At 37.5% G+C, this 17,273-nt stretch overlaps 1 protein-coding gene across 2 annotated transcripts in view; it reads right to left on the reverse strand.

Annotated features, from left to right (window-relative positions):
* MTMR2 (myotubularin related protein 2) overlaps positions 1-17,273 on the reverse strand; it is a 90,627-nt gene that overhangs the window by 34,431 nt on the left and 38,923 nt on the right. For both annotated transcript variants that reach the window (XM_045297771.1, XM_045297770.1), the window contains exons 4-8: positions 12,849-12,924; positions 6,984-7,078; positions 6,700-6,810; positions 2,104-2,205; positions 386-469 (exon numbers count right to left, since the gene is read on the reverse strand). In XM_045297771.1, coding sequence (XP_045153706.1) covers positions 386-469; positions 2,104-2,205; positions 6,700-6,810; positions 6,984-7,078; positions 12,849-12,894 — 438 coding nt within the window. In that variant the 5' untranslated portion in view covers positions 12,895-12,924. The remainder of the gene's footprint in view (positions 1-385; positions 470-2,103; positions 2,206-6,699; positions 6,811-6,983; positions 7,079-12,848; positions 12,925-17,273) is intronic.

The raw sequence follows: 17,273 nt of genomic DNA on the forward strand, positions 1-17,273 counted from the left end.
AATGGAGAATACTTTGAAGGTGATATGGTTGATTTGTAGACAAATTTAAATACATAGTTTTGAAAAAATATTCCAGTTTTTTTGGGTACCCCCTCATATACTCAACTCTATTTTCATTTATAAAAATGCTAAAACATTTTAAACAATAAACTCATGTACTCACAGAATGTTAAGAATTCATAAAAAAGTTTTAACATATTCTGAAACACTGCTCAACAGAAACTAAAAGCCAAACAATCCAGATAAGCCTACATTTAAAATACAAAAACAATTTTAAAGAAAATTTAAACCAGAGAAAACTGCTTTCTTCTCATTACATGTCTGTAACAAGAACATAAGACTACTAAAATTAAAGAAAGCAAAAAACAAAAAGCGAAGTACATACCTGCCGTCTGTGCTCTAAAAGAGGATCATATACCTTCCACCCATTTTCAGAGAATACTTCTTTGTATTCAAAAGCAAAGAGAGGCTTTAAAAAAAAGCATAGTGTTAATAGCTAAGTAAGGTATCCGAAACACAAGGCTTTCAAAAAGGTTGTGGAAAAAATTTCATTAACTTTTAATTCCAGTTTTCTGCAAACTTTTTTAAATGCCTTAGCATCTTTATCAGACACAAAGTTTTCATATTCTTATCTATGAGTGACTTGCTATTTTAGTTTTGTTTTACAATTTTGAAACATTTATTTTTATTTGTTTTTGGAAATATTATTCAAATATATACTGAAACTCAGAGACTCACCACCCAAGAGTTCACCAAATTTCAAAATATCTTTTCCGCTAACTTTGGTAGCTGTTCTAAATTTGATTCTCAAAAATAAATTGTACAACTAAGACAATACAGAAATCAGCAGGTAAGCAACTTTGAAGTTTCTGTTATACATTCTTAAGTATGAAAGAACCTTTTAAATTTTAGCATGTAATTTATAATCTGGGTACTCACAAAACTCATTTAAAGTGACCAATTTTTTACAGATAGGAACTGAAAATACAGGGAATCCAGGACGGATGAGCCCTATAGGACCAGTGGTGTGAGTGGCAAAACAGGGAGAGTAAAGGGAGAATGGATAGGAAAGAGGGAACCGATTACATGGAACTGTGTGTGACCTCCTCCCTGGGGGACAGACAACCAAAAAGTGGATGGATGAAGGGAGACGTCGGACAGGGCAAGATATGACAAAATACCCATTTATAAACTATGAAGGGCTCATGCGGGAGGGGGGAGGGGGAGGGAGGGGAAAAATGAGGACCTAATGTCGGGGGTTTAAATGGAGAGAAAATGTTTTGAGAAACGATGTACAAATGCGCTTTACACAATTGATGTGTGTATGAATTGGGATAACAGTTGTATGAGCCCCTAATAAAATGTTAAAAAAGAAAAATAAATAAATAAATAAAGTGACCAATTTTTTATACATAAAAACTATGATGTAAAACATTGAGAAACTGATGTCAAAAGAGGCTCAGTGTTGAGGCTCAGTGCTACGCTCTATTTCCTCTGAGTTAACAGCTTACTATATTCTAGTTTCCTCTCTAAATGGGGATAAATGAAATTACTGTCACCACAGAGTTATAGTGGCATTTAAAATTATAAATTGTAAATGTGTGAGTTTAACATTGTTAATAGCACACAGCAGGAATCCAGAAATTTCTTCCTTTCACTTTGTTCCAAAAATGTTCACCTTTATTCTAAGATCCCAATGGCAAAGGAGATTTCAAATCCAAACAGAAGCCATGCTGGCACAAAGGCTAGGGTTTGGACTTCTAACCACGAGTTCAGAGCCACAAGCTACTCTACAGAAGGCTTTCTAGCCCATAAATAGTCTTAGAAACCCAAAGGACAGTTTTTCTGGTACTATAAGGTCATTTTGAGTGGGAATCAATTCGAAAGCAGTGAGTTTTTTGAGTTAATAAAGAACTACATGTACCGTAGACAGGAGAGTCATAGAATTATAGAATATAAGAGTGGGCACAAGCCTCAAAAATCAGCAAGTCTGGCTTCCTCAAATTTTTATACCTGAATAAATTGGCCCCAAACACTAGATTAAACAAACCTAAATGACACAATTGCTTAAGGGGAAAAGCAGGAAAAGTAATAAGACTTTACCAGGTTATTAGAGACAGGGAATGCATACTTCATTAGATTCTCAAATATGGACCTTCTTGTTCGCCCCTCTGGCTTATGAGCAAACCTTAAATTCCGGATATCCTAGGAAAGATTTATTACTTTAGTCAATCAAGATTACTTAAAATTATTACATAAAAGATTAAGGCTTATTAATGTAGGATACAAAAATAAATCACACAATGGATCCTGGAGGCAGGGTATTTTATGATGACTTATTGTGAAAAAAAAAAGAGACAAAACACTTTAATATAGCATTTAGGTAGCATTTAATATAGCACTCGAGAAGTATTATATGTGAATATGATGGTAGACACACACTATCAATGTTTTCTTTTTTTTCTTTTTTTTAATGAGTAAGCCCATTTTCTGTCATATGTGTCTCCATTCCCACTATATTTGGTAATTATTCTCTTACACACTATGCCCTCGTTGGTGAAAAGATGAGGCTTTCTACGCCTGTAAAGATTTACAGTATTGCAAACACACAGGGGAAGTACTACCCTTCTTCAAGGGTCATTAGGAGTTGGAATTGACTCATAGTCAGTGAGTTTGAGAGTTCCCCTCCCAGGACTCATTTACATCGGACGTTCACCCCATAAAGCTTCCTGCTACTAGACTGTTGATGTTATATGGTACTTCCTCAAACAACTGAACTGGGAACAGAAGTACCACATGACCCAGCAATAGTGCGAATGGTATATGCCCCTTAGAAATAAAGAATACACCACGACCAGATAAAATCATACTCATGTCCATGGCACCACTAAACATAATAGTAAGGGTATAGAAATAGCCTAAATGCCCACTCGTGGAAACAATAGATAAGTAAACTTTGCTACATATACACAAGAGTACTATGCACTGTTAAAGAATAATAATGAAACTATAAAACACCTCATGACATGGTCATTATGCTGAGTGAAGCTAATCACCTCACCAACACACAAATTATCATATATATGGCTGATTACATAGGAGGGGGTAGCCCCCCCAAAAAACAGAATTTTTTTCAAAGCTATATAGTTAAATTTTTTTTGCAAAACAGCCTTATCACCTTCAAGGTACTCTCCATTACACTTAATACATTTGTCAAATCTGCAATTCCATTTTTGGAAACATTTTTCAAATTCATCTGTTTGGATGGCTGACAACACCTCCCTTATTTTCTTCACCTCTTCCACATCATAAAATCACTATCCTTTCGTCCCTCTTCATTCATGGAAACAAAAAGAAGTCATACGGAGCCAGGTCAGGTGAGTCTGGTGCATGGGGCCAAAAACTGGTGCACTGAGATGGCTCCGTGAGCATGTGCATTGTCGTGGTGGCAAAACCAGTCCCCCATCTGCCACAAGTCAAGCGGTTTTTGTGGCACACTGTTACATAATGTAATCTTTTCAGAACCGCTAAATCAGCAGTTCTCAAGCTGCGGGTCACGACCCCTTTCACCGGGGTCGCCTGATTCATAACAGTAGCAAAATGACAGTGATGAAGTAGCAACGAAAATAATTTTATGGCTGAGGGGGGTCACCACAGTGTAAGGAACTGTATTAAAAGGTAGCAGCTTTAGGAAGGTTGAGAACCACTGCTCTAAATAGAAAGCTTGATTAACAGTCTGATTTGGTGGAACTAACTCCAAATGCGCTACCCACTTCACATCAAAAAAACAATAAGCATTGTCTTGATCTTTGATTTCACTTGATGAACTTTGGGGGGGCAAGGTGATGACGGTTTCTTCCACTGAGTTGACTGATATTTATTTTCAGGGTCATAAGAATACCACCATGTCTTGTCACCAGTTATGACCTTGGAAATAAGTCTGGATCACTTTGGAGCTGTTCTTTCAAAGCACAGCATGCTTCCAGTTGACACTCTTTTCCCTGGTCAGTCAGGACCCGAGGCTCAAATTTTGCAGCGACTCCTCATTCCCAAATCTTTCATTAAAATTCTCTGAACCGAGCTCCAAGATAGTCCCAATAACTTCTCCATCTTTTCAATGGTCCCTCGTTGGTCTTTGAGCACAAGGGCACCAATCTTGTTGACACTCTCGTCCCTTTGGGAAGTTCATGGATGTTCAGAACAAGCTTTGTCATCGATTGACATTTCACCTTTTTTGAAACAAGAAAACCACTCGCACACTTAAATTTTTCCCATAGAGCTGTCCTTGTAAGCTGTGTTCAACATCACAACAGTTTCTACAGTGCTTCCCAGGGCAGGAAACAAAATTTCAGAGTCGCATACTGTTCTCTTAAGTAGACCATCACAAAAAAGGTGGTTGAAGCAAAACTGCTTTTATGAAAAAATTCACTGTGACCACAGAGAACCTTCCCAGGCAATGCCACTGGGTGCACCAACTCAGAGCGATTTGATGAATCCTCTCCTAGCAGGAAAAATGTATAGTATGAAAGCTCTGCCCAGTGGAGCTTTTTCTTCTCTTTTGTGGGGAGTATCCCTTGTATGTATGTTTTTATGCCAAAAGAAACAATTTGATGGTTACTAGGAATGAGAGCAACGGTAGAAAGGGAAACACTGTATTACAGATATATGTTAACTTTGGTGATGGGAACAGTAACATACTACAAGAGGGAGTTGGATCAAGCAAGTGCAGTGGGAAGGAACAGAGCAAGCCACTGAAGGCTGAGATGTAGAATGTAAAAATTATGACCCAATAAGTAAAACCCCATCACCTAATTCACAATAAAAAGTTCAAAGAAAACAACTAAATTTTTTAAAATCATTTTATTAGGGGCTCATACAACTCTTATCACAATCCATACATACATCAATTGTGTAAAGCACATTTGGACATTCATTGCCCTCTTCATTCTCAAAACATTAAGCCCCTGGCATCAGCTCCTCATTTTTTTCCCCTTCCTCCCTGCTCCTCCCTCCCTCATGAACCCTTGATAATTTATAAATTATTATTTTATCATATATTACACTGTCTGACGTCTGAAAAAAATAATTTTAAGACTATTCATTTAATTTAAATGTTTTACAATAGGCAGAACTCAAATAGCTTTGTTATTCCCCACACTATAAAACTGAACAGACACTTTACTACTTACAGCAATCATTGCTACATTTAGATAGCATATTCTAACTTGAGGTACCTATATACTACCTAATCTTACCACAAAAACTGCATTGAAAATGTGCTGAAATACTCGGCTTATACACGAGTGTATATGGTATAATCAAAAATTAAGCAGAAGGCAAACACTATGTCACAAATGCAAATAACTCTCTTGCCTTTCAAGGGAGTACTTATCAGGGCAAGATTGAATATATTAATTCCCATATTAAGTCCAATCAGTAGATAAACATGCCCTATACAAGCCCGTTGTTCTTATATAAAGGAAGCCACTGTACCTACAAGCATATGAGCAAGAAATTCACCATATTACAAATCTGATACAAAACTAGAATGTCAGCTTTACTATTTTTAAAAACTAAGAAGTACTCAGAATCACCCTTAACCACAGAATTGCTCCCAAACTACCATAGCGGGGCCCCACAAGTGTTAAAAATTGTTGATCATCATTTTATTCCACAGAATAAAATTATATTTTAAATGATAAGATTTCATGGCTCTCCTCTTACCTTCTTATACTCTGTACTCTATTTACTTTAAATTAAAGAAAAGTGATGAGAACAGAGAATGCTTGACACATGTCTGACAGATATATTCATCAGAGCCCTTTTAACTATAATAGAAAAGCATACAAATGAATACAAAGTCACGACACTATATTCACAAAATCTCTAAGGAAGAATTTTTTTAACAGATTTTGACCTAAGAACTCTATCAGCATTTTAAACTGCATATGTGCCTGTGCTTGTACTTTTGGAACAGGCAGAAGAGGAAATGGAATAAAGAAAAATCTTACCACAAATCGTGATTTGTGTAGGTGCAATTAGACCACAATAACATTGAATGGTGGAAGTAGTATATAGCATTAAATGCCTTTGATTTAGTGGTAAAAATGTAACAAATATAATCTAAGTTCCATTCATGAGACAATGCACTTACAGAGTGGCAGTAGATAAGAAAACATTGAAGGGCTACAATATCAAAATTTCCCACCATTGTTTCAGAAGCAGAAAAAGCATGAAAGCTAGAAACAGAAATGATAGATGATGATGACTACATCATATCCAAGCTATGCACTACAAAGTACTATGCTTTAATTGTTTGGAGGCTCATGTTTCTAATTTGTAAATTAAAAGTAATAGTATCTGTCACACCTTCAGACTCTTTATCAGGCTCAAGTGAAACAATGGCCATGAAAGTATTTTACGTCCTGTATAGTATTATGCACACTGACTATGGCCATATGAAAAGATGATGCTATGAATATATGTGATCATATCAATATGAATATAGGCTGACTTGAGCCGAAAGTAAAGGTCAGATCTAACTTATGATACATTAACATTTCTCTTTATTATTCATAAATGGTATTTATTTCTTCTGCCAGAATGACTTTCTTAATATTAAATTCATTTGATATTTCTGAAATCAGTATCTAAACACACACCATATTTCAAACAATAAAATTATATTGTAAAATTTACCTTACACACGGTTTCCAGTCCATAAGAATTTTCACCTCGACTGGAAGCACCACCAATTTTTTCTACTCTACTTATAACACCAAGAGAAGCATCTAAAACAAATGGAGGGTCCTAAAGGAAGGAAAAGAAAACCAGCTAATTAAAACTGAGCAATACATACTGCATAATTATAGCTGAGAAAAACCCTACCAGAAATCCTTCCATTAACAAGGATGAAAAATGAACAAAACTGTTGTAAACATACAGACATACATACAAAAATCTAATTCAATAACAAGTCTTACCCGTTCCATGCTTTTGAAATACAGTCTGTAATTTGTGACGGTTAGAGTTCCTCTTACAGCACCAGTGAATGGACATATATAAGTCACATCTTTGGCTGGAAAGGCAAAGAGTTTAAAGTTTACTACACACAACACATCAGTAAAAACTACATTCATCTTTTCACAAATAAAACTTAATAAAATTCTGATTGTTAATCTAACTTTATGCTCAAAAGTCACAGAATCAATGATTCTTACAGACTTCAGAAGCCTATCCCAAGCATCTAACCATGCAGTAATCTGGGGAAGGCATGGGGAGATGGGGGCGGAGTTTGATGAGGAAAAGGAACATCTCTTCCTAACAAGGAACAGAAGAAAACGAAGATGGCCACTATTCCTCTTGGATAAAACGGGTGCGGTGGGGTGGGTCAGGGTGGGGCATTTGGTAACAGAGGTTACATATCACAAGGCACAGCCACAGTTGATCTTAGCAGAGTTTCTGGGCTCTCTCACTAATATGCTGGTCTTCCTATGATCACCTTCTAGTTTTTCAACACTGCCCTAAAAATACAATACCCAAAACACACACATCAACATCAGGAACTTCTGACTATTTAGATTTTATTTCTGGGGAAAGTACTGTACATGAAATGTGTATGTTCTCAGAGAAATAGTATTTTAATAAGAATCTCTTATATTCCTAGCCAAAACAACTTTCTAAAGACTCACTAGTAACCTTTCATGAAATGGTAAGTGAGCAATCTAAACAATATTATGTTCTTAAAAACAGGAATTACTTGATTACCGTATGTACTCGTTGATCTAGTTAAAGTGTATTGTGCCAACCTGGCCGATAAACACATGTGGGGTTAATTGAAGGGCGGAGAGATAAATGGCTCAGTGAGCCTCGCCTTTCTAGTTCTCGGGTCTCTTGCTTTCTGATGGTCGGACCAGGGTGTAGCTGCCTTAGCCAGGTCCCTGCTTCAGCTGGCAAAGCTCACTTCCTACAAGACATCCCTGAGGAGAAGCCACATGGACCTACCCCGATGCAGCCCTGGGTGCTGGAGTAGCCATGTGGAGACCCCTGTCAGCGCTGAGATGCTTACATATTCACTGACTCAGCTTTCCTCCTGCAGTCGGCATCATTGCACCTGTTTTGTGATATGGAGGAGGACTTTGTGGATTGGTGTTGGACATATGGGTTAATGTTGGACTTGTGGGCTTGGGCAGCACTGGGTTGGGATGTTTTCTTGATGCGCACTTACCCTTTATATGAAACTCTCTCTTATACATATGAGGTTTTGTGGATTTGTTTCTCTAATGTACTCAGACTAACACACTCATGTATAAGCCGAGTTTTACAGCACATTTTTTATACAGTTTTTGTGGTAAAATCAGGTGCCTAGACTGATACTCAGGTTGGCTTATACTCGAGTATATACGGTAAATAAGATAATTCAGCCATCTATCACTAGCCCAAAATAATATTTGATATGGCAGAGTTCATAATACTAATATATAAAGTTTTATATCTTAAAATATTCATAAATTCTGCTACATTATTATTGTGCAAATCAACAATTCAAGGACTATCACTCAAAGGAAGTAAGATGCACTACTCTGGAATGACCAATTTCTAAGAACTTCCTTTCAAAAGGTGTTTGGGAAAACTTAGGGCCATAAAATAAATTTAATAAGGTACTCCAAATTCCTGGCTTAGCTTCCTATTCATCACTTTGAAGGATGACTTCCTTGTATGGAATCTGAAATGAGACTAATTTTTTCAACAAACATGTCTACTCTTCAAAATAGTCCCTCTAGGAATATTCGAGTATGAACTACATTACTGTAAATACTTTTCGGGGCAGTTCATTTAAAGAGATACTTTTAAAACCAAATAAACCCATCACTATATAAAGATATACAATTGTGCCTTGCACGCATTTTCTTGCTCTGAAGAATTTTTACATTAAATCAGCTCTATTTTACATTCCACAACAGAATACACCAATGGTAGACCAATACTTTTTTTCCTGTATCTTTTCCTTGCTCTAAAGTCATGAAATAATACACATGAAAGCACTTCTAAAATAGAGTTTTACACAAATATCGGAGTTTACAACTATGTCATTATCATTATCATTGGGTTCAACTGTGTTCTAACCCCTAACTTTTCCCCTCAGGCTGGTTGGTGGCAGATAAATCAATCTGAAGATAGAGTTTATCATCAGCAGAGTTCATACAAACTATAAAGGAGATTGTGCCTAGGAGACCGACCAGAAGAAATGACAGTGTGAACAATCAGTGTTGGTGATCTAGCACTTCAGAGTCCACAAACTATGTTCCACTGGAGTACCTCCTTTAACATCCAAAACGTTAACTGCTAAGATTAAGACCTGAATCCTGTACCTTTTACCACAAATTCTTTTCACCACATCATGCTGCCTTTCTATCTCAAACTAAGCTACTAATTTAACAAATTCTGTTTAATATCTGCCCCTGTGCTAAGGAAGGACTTACTAGGGCTACATCTACTTCTAAAATTGTTATTTCCTATTCTACTGATGTTCAGAACACGCTTTCATTTTTAAAGAAAACATTTAAACTGTGGCTGTAAATTAAGCTAACTAAATATCAAAGATATTTTTCATATAAATCAACATATACAAAGTTACTCCAGCCTTATACTTTATATTTTCATTTAAATTTAAATTTTTTGACATAAAAATCAAGTTTGTATGGGTGATTTTGAATTGGGATATTTAATCTAGCACATTAGATATTCCTGTAAATTTTGAAATGGTAATACTGTACAGTGACAATAAGGTCACTTACTGTGGGTGATGCAAATGGTTAGTGACTTGCAGCTAACTGAAATGCATTTTGGGGTGAGGTTGATGGGCCAGCATTTCATTAACCTTTTGCATCACCCACAATAAAAGGCTTGCCAATTTACTTCTAAAAAATCAGCCACTGAGAACCCTATGGATTACAGTTCTATTTGACGTATGTACAGTTGCCATAAAGCAGGGTCAACTTTACAAATGATGTTTCTAGCAGCACCAAAAGACTTATTCATCCTCTCAAATATTAACTGTGCCTGCAGAGGAGGGATCTATAATAGATTTTGTGAGATATACTAAAATGACCTTGAAGTGAACACACAACTAGGTGGAGGATGGGAATAAACAGATATAAAATTAATATATGAGAATATGCAATTTGTGCAGTAAGGGGTACAAAACCATATTCTAAGTAATACAGGAAGGAAAAGTCCATTCAGCAACGAGATCAGAGAAGTGCCCAAGTAGCACACAGCATCCAAATAGAGATATAAGGTTAGAAAAGATCATTTCAGATTTAGAGATGTTATACATAAGGTTCTTACAGAAGATGCAAAGATGTGTGTCTAGGAGGTTGTGGTAGTTATATAATCTGGTGTCAATTTGAGGATTAAGAGTAAAGGCGTGGCATCTAGCCTGTCAATCTTGACATAGCCAATGAGGCCTCTCTATGGGCATGGCCTTCTCCTGAGGATTCTGGAATCTCTGGTATTTCCCCCTGGGAGGTGGGAGACTCTCTCTCTCACCTCACTCCCTTGGAGACTCTCTACTGACAAGGCTGAATCTCTCCAAGACATCCCTGAGAAGCCACATGGACCCACCGTGATGCAGACCTGGGTGCTGGAGAAGCCACGTGGAGACCTCTGCCAGTGCTGAGATGATTACAACACCTCTGGATCCACAAGACTTCCCACCCACTGGCCTGTGAGCTTCCTGCATTCAGGACTATTGCATGTGTTTTGTGAGTCAGAAGAGGACTTTATAGATTGGTATCGGACACATGGGATAATATCGGACTTATGGACTTGATTTGGACTGGGCTGGGCCGTTTTCTCAATATTCTATTGCTCTGTTATATAAACCTCTTTCTTATATATATATGTGTGCCTATGAATTTGTTTCTCGAGTCTACCGGCACTAACACAGAGGTATGTACTAGGACACAGAAACAAATTTTGGACGCATCAGCATATACATGATAGATGAGGCTACTAATTCAGATATGGTCAGCCAAAGACAATATATACAAAAGCAAAAGTGTCAAGGATGAAATCCAACACAGCGTTGATATTTACAGCAAGGGAGCTCAACAGAAGACACTACGTGGTAGAAAGCCTTTTATGAAAAACAGTTTTTCAGTAGAAACCCAAGGGCTTTAGGTTTAGAAGAGGGGGGAAAATTATCAGAAAGCTGTCTTTAATTTTACTAGCTTGATAGTCTCTCTACACCTTAGTTTGCTCATATCGCTCGAAATCAGTTAACATCTGTTTCAAAATAATACTGTAAGAGTGATTAAATGAGACAGTTGGGTTACAATAATGATAATTATTGTTATGCCACACTGTTTGCTATAACCTCAGTAAGCAGTTCAACAAAAGTAGAGTCTCGAGTATACATCAGCCTGGCAGGGGAAAAAAATGGATGAGGTATTCATTCAATCAAGGTCGAGAGCAACCAGAGACATCCATCACACCAACCGATAAGAAGTTAAAATTTAAATTCGAAGAGTAGAACTATCAACAGGCTTCCAAAGCTGTTATCTTTATGAACGGAGACTGTGACCTCTTTCTCCCATGGAATGGCGAGTAGTTTCGAACTGCTAACCTTTTGATTAACAACCAATTGCTTAACCATAACACAAGGTATTTAAAGTGTAGTGTTCATCTTTGTGTTATTTTTACACAATAAAATAACACCTGTGGAAAATTAAGCACTTAAAACTCTTAAAAATGAAACTGGTTTTTACTTTGGCTCATAAACCATTAGCTTTATTCTCCTAGTATATTACATTGTTTTTCATACTCCATGGACATTTTCTAGGTAATCCACACCAATGATGTGAAGTAAAAGTACTAGGACAAAAGAAATAGCCTAAATGCTTGTTTATAGTGGCTAGTTCATATTATAAATGTATGCTTAGTTCTTTAGGTGTACAGAAAGGTACCTATATGCACCCATTTGTCTTCAGTGATCTGTTCGACACCTCGTGATCACACAGGCTGATATGTTCTTCCATGTGGGCTTTGTTGCTTCTGAGCTAGATGGCCGCTTGTTTGTCTTCAAGCTTTTAAGACCCCAGACGCTATATCTTTGGATAACCGGGCACCATCAGCTTTCTTCACCACATTTGCTTATGCACCCGCTTTGTCAGTTGTGTCGGGAAGGTGAGCATCATAGAATGCCAATTTGATAGAAGAAAATATTCTTGCTTTGAGGGAGTACTTGAGTGGAGGCCCAATGTCCTTCTGCTACCTTAATACTACACCTATAAATATAAGCACATAGATCTATTTCCCCATCCTCATATAGAGATATTTGCATATGTGCATATCTTTATCTAGACCTCTATAAATGCCCTTTGCCTCTCAGCTCTTTCCTCTATTTCCCTTGATTTTCCTCCTGTCCCACTATCATGCTCAGTCCCCACCAGGGTTTCAGCACTGAAAAGGAAGTTATTTTCATCCGAAAAATGACCATGGTTAATTACAAATAAGAAAACATAAAGGAAGCCATAAAGAGAGAATATGTTTTAGGAGAATTACTTGCTCAACATGACAATTCAATGCTTACGTATGCAACACAATCTCTCAGTTCTGCCATTCAAATAACAACACATTTCACAGAATTCAACTTGTATGTGTCTTGGTCGTCCAAGTGGAGCATTACAGACAGCTTGCCGAGCACACTGGGGCTGGAAGGCTAGAGGTAATGAAGGCTGCCAGGCAGGAGGGGAGCTCGCTGACTGTGGGCCTATTTTCTGTACTGCCTCATCTGTACAGTCCGAACGGAGAAGGAAATTAAACAAACAAAAAAATTTACAAACCCATGTCTTTAATATTTTCTCCTGGAAGCAAGGGTGGTTCCTCCATTTCTGCTAATTTGTTACACTCCCTCAGGACCTGGATTGGAAAAAGGGGGAGGAAAGACAAAAAAAGAGAAACATTTCTTATTCAAATGCTAATTTTTCACTCAATATCAACCAAGTATGTCTGTTCTCATTTAAAATTATAACACAGCATCACATACACTATTTTTAATCAAATTTTGAAATAAGTCATGTTGGCATGTATAACATCTACAATTGCTGTTTTCTAGAAAATATATATTGTCTAATTTATAACATGTACTATGGAAAATGTTCAGCACATTTTCTCATTGAATGCTGTAATAGTCATAGAGGAGGTATTATTATTTCCATTTCGTGGATAAGGAAAAAGAAACCCAGATGGATAATTAACTTATTCAAGATTGCATCACTAACAGAGTACCAGAGTCTGAATTTAAATCATAGTTCGTTTTGACACTAAAACCCATTTTCTTTTCCATTAAGCCACATGGCCACTGAGCTAAGGAGGAAAAATATTCACAGTGAATTACTTAATTGTGGCACTTTTCAACACAATCTTTTAATTCCCACAAATAGCTATGGAGAATATGCAAATGTCAGGTGTATGAGGACTACCAGGGATTAGACAGCTTGCTAATAATGTAATTAAATGTTCATAGCACCTCTGTGGGGAAGGGATGATGTAAATAAGTCTGCTGAACCCTAATATGGAAACTGGTCAGTCAGTTTTGCCATCCTGCGAGAATTAAAATGAGCCACCCCAGAGGCAGAATGGGAGATCTCATTGCCACCAAAAAAGGCAGGAATGGAATGTGTCCTTTGGACTCAGGATCCTGTACTGAGAACCTCTTCTCGCCAGGAGACCGAAAGCTGTGACACCAGAGACAATGAGAGATGGCAAGAAGCAAAAACAGCTGCAGCAGAGGCAGCAGAACCAAGAGACGGGACTTCCTGACCCTCACAGTGAGCAGGGGCTTCGACTTCCGGCAGGAGCTTGCTAGCAGAGAGGTCTCTGGGCACTTGGTGGTGATAGGTTTGCAATCTACAGACCTAGAATTAAGTGCTTCAGGTAGAAGATAATTGTCACAGTAGGGTGCCTTTGATACTTATTAAGAGAGCTTTGTAACATTGCTAAAGTAGGGTAAGAGGACAAGAAGCCACAGAGCTGCAAGGCTGAGGGTCAGAGAGAAAGAAGCATGCCTGAGATGAGGCTGTCTTGATTGAAGAAATATATCTGTCTTGGAGAAAGTACAGCCAAATGCTCCTGAGAGACAAGGATGGGGAGACTTCGCCAAGACTCTAAAACACTGTTGGGAGAGACCCGCCCTGGAGAAGGACATCACACTTGGTAAAGTGGAGGGGTAGTGAAAAGGAGGGAAGTCTTGGACTCAGTGGCTACAACAATAGGTTCAAACACAAGCACAATTGTAAGGATGGCTCAGGACTGGGTGGTGTTTCCTTCTGTTGTACATAGGCCATGGTGAAAGGAAACTGACTCGATGGCCTAGCAATGAACAGCAAATACATCCTTCTGCAGCTGCTAGGAGCCCTTCTTGACCTTCCCTGCAAATAGGACAAATTACCTGCAGCCCATCTCCTATTCTTCACCTCTCAATAATTATTCAACTTTTGAGACTTTGCCTTTGCCGCCAACACCTTCTAGGAAATGTGTTCCCTTCCCCATAACTTCCACATTATTAAAATCAGTGGATACTTTCAGACTTTATTTTCCATTATTTCTTTTGAGAAAATTGACACATTTGACACTGTTGTCAAAGAAGCAAATATTTTATGATTGTTTATATATTTAGAATAGACAAATGGATAGAGAAAAATTATTAGTGGTTAGGAGCTGAGGGAGAGAAAAATTGGTAACTACTGCTTAAGGAGTACTGAGTTTCTTTGGGATGATAAAAAAAACTTGGAAATTGATAATGGTATGGTGTACAACATGGTGAATGTAATTAATCGCATGAAACTGTACACTTTAAATGGTGAACACAACAAAATAGAAAAATATATTTTACCGTAATTTAAAAAGTTAATATGAAAATTAACTCTATTTAATGATATGCATTAAGAATCATTTGGAAGTAATGACAGAGGATAGGCAATAAAAAAAACCAAGTAGAATAAAATGTTAATGGTAGAATTTTGATAGATCAAAATTTCCTATCAACTTTCTATGTGTTTAATTTTTTTTATAGTACCAGGAAGATAAAGGTAAAAAGCCTGGCCAATCACGTACAGAAAAAGCATGACCCACTGGAGGCAGAGGACACGGTCAGAGGTACACAGAATGAATATGAGAGGAGATGGAGATAAATTTAGAGATCTAGGGAAAACTAGGAAATCCTAGCTTGTGTGTAGTAGTAGAAGTATGACATATTTAATGGAAGAAGTGATCAAATCTGATCCTATATTTATGGAACAAATAGAACAATTATTTTTAATAATACCTAATGATTTTTACTTGATGTGAACTGCCTTTCAGATGTCAGTAGAACAGAGATTCAATGAAGAAAGGAGAGGCAAGTCAGAAACATCAGGACAACCTACCTTCATGCCATGGGGACTGAGATGCCAAGATTTTACTTATTAACATAAACATTCTGAGTAGGGGGCAGGGGGAAGGTTACATAATCCTCTTATATGAGGTGGGAGAACTACAGAAATGTCCTGGAATACACAAAACTCTATTCTTATAGTTGAGTGAAAACAATATTGCCAATTTGCTATCAAAATCATTCAATATCCAATGAATCCAGAGCTATGGCTATATAAATAGCTAAGATTATACAAGATCTGCTCCTTTGATAGTACAGCACTTTTGTTATTTTCTTATTATCAAGAAAAGTCAATTAATCATCAAAATCTTACTGGTGAAAAGAATTAAAAGGTATAATTCTTTTTTTTATTCCTACAATATAAGCAGCCTAGTTTTCCTCTCTCCCAATCCTGCCTCTCCCAATTTTTTTTTCCGTTTTCTTTCATGCCTACTTCATCAAACTATATTCAAACTGCTCAGCAATTCAGTAATTTTCCATGTAACCTTAACCTCCTTCTCTCCCTCCCTTTCTCTCTCTTCCTCCTCCGCTCATCAGAAACTTGCTATAAAGGAAATTTAGAAACCTTGTCTACAATAATGAACTGGATATTGGCAAGTGTATGAGTCAGCTTTCACCACGGAATGGTCAGAAAAACAGGAAAGAATGTCTCTGAAGCCTGAAAAACAAAATAATAACGGGCCAGAAGAGGAAAAATGAGTGCAGAACTTATAAATGATCCTTCTCACTTTCTTTGTATACTTAAAAAATAATAATAATAATGGGTCAGATAATTCTACTTAAAAATCATACAAAACAAACCTGTTTACATCGATTTTATTTTTTTCGATGTTTTATACAACTTGACTGACAAACCACACAGTGGGCAAATGACTCATACAAACAAATATCTGAACAGAGGAGAGACACGGATAAGCATCTGGGATAGATCTCACTGGCTCCACATTTGAAAGTACATCCAAATCCAAGCAGAGGAAAGCCCTTTCTTTTTATAACATAGTCAAGGACAATTTGGTTTTCAGCTGAAACCACAATATTACTAAGAGCTAGACGACATTACATCATCACTGCGACTTCAATAAGGAAAGATATGAGCATCTGGGGAACAGTCTAGAAAGCATCACTTCATGAAAGAAAAATGTTTTCAAATTTGAGTTTTAAAATCCAGTATTCAATTAAGTTCTAGACTACTACATAAATAATAGATTAAACATTGGCATGTAGTCAATTAATAAGACCCTTCTAGCCGTAATTCCTTATGTGATGTACCACCCAATTCTGGACTGCACACCTGTCGCTGAGGAGCCCTGGGTGCAGAGGGGTTACACAAGGGCTAGTAGGTAGCAGTTCACAATCACCAGTCTGCCATGGGGAGAAGGAAAAGGCTTTGTGCACCCATAGAGGGCCTCAGAAACTCACAGGGGCAGTTCTAGCCTACCCTATTGGGTCTACTATAGTAGTGAGTTTTTGTTGTTCTTGTTATTTTTGAATACTTAAGACTATAATCCCATTTTGAGGGAGTTCTCTGCTCCACTAATGGGCTAGATGAAGGTGGGATTTAGGTCTCAACCTTAGTAGAGGATGTAAATCAAGTCACACCCTTTGTTTCCTTGGGGGTATGGTCTACGGAAAGAAACTAGCCACACCTCAAAGCCACCTCAGAAGCAGGGAGAGCTCAAGGCCATCCAAGAAGAGCCTATTCGACATCTCTGTCAGAAGAGCCTATTCGACATCTCTGTCTGAAGTGGCCGAGGCCCCAGCAATAGAGCAAAGGTGTCAGGCAGAGACCAGAGGCGGAGACAAAGAAACCAACAGAACAGAGGAGCTGTGCCAC

The sequence above is a fragment of the Echinops telfairi genome, unplaced genomic scaffold (assembly GCF_000313985.2).
Source record: "Echinops telfairi isolate 266 unplaced genomic scaffold, ASM31398v2 ScPeMD7_7421;HRSCAF=8459, whole genome shotgun sequence".
Taxonomy (NCBI): domain Eukaryota; kingdom Metazoa; phylum Chordata; class Mammalia; order Afrosoricida; family Tenrecidae; genus Echinops; species Echinops telfairi.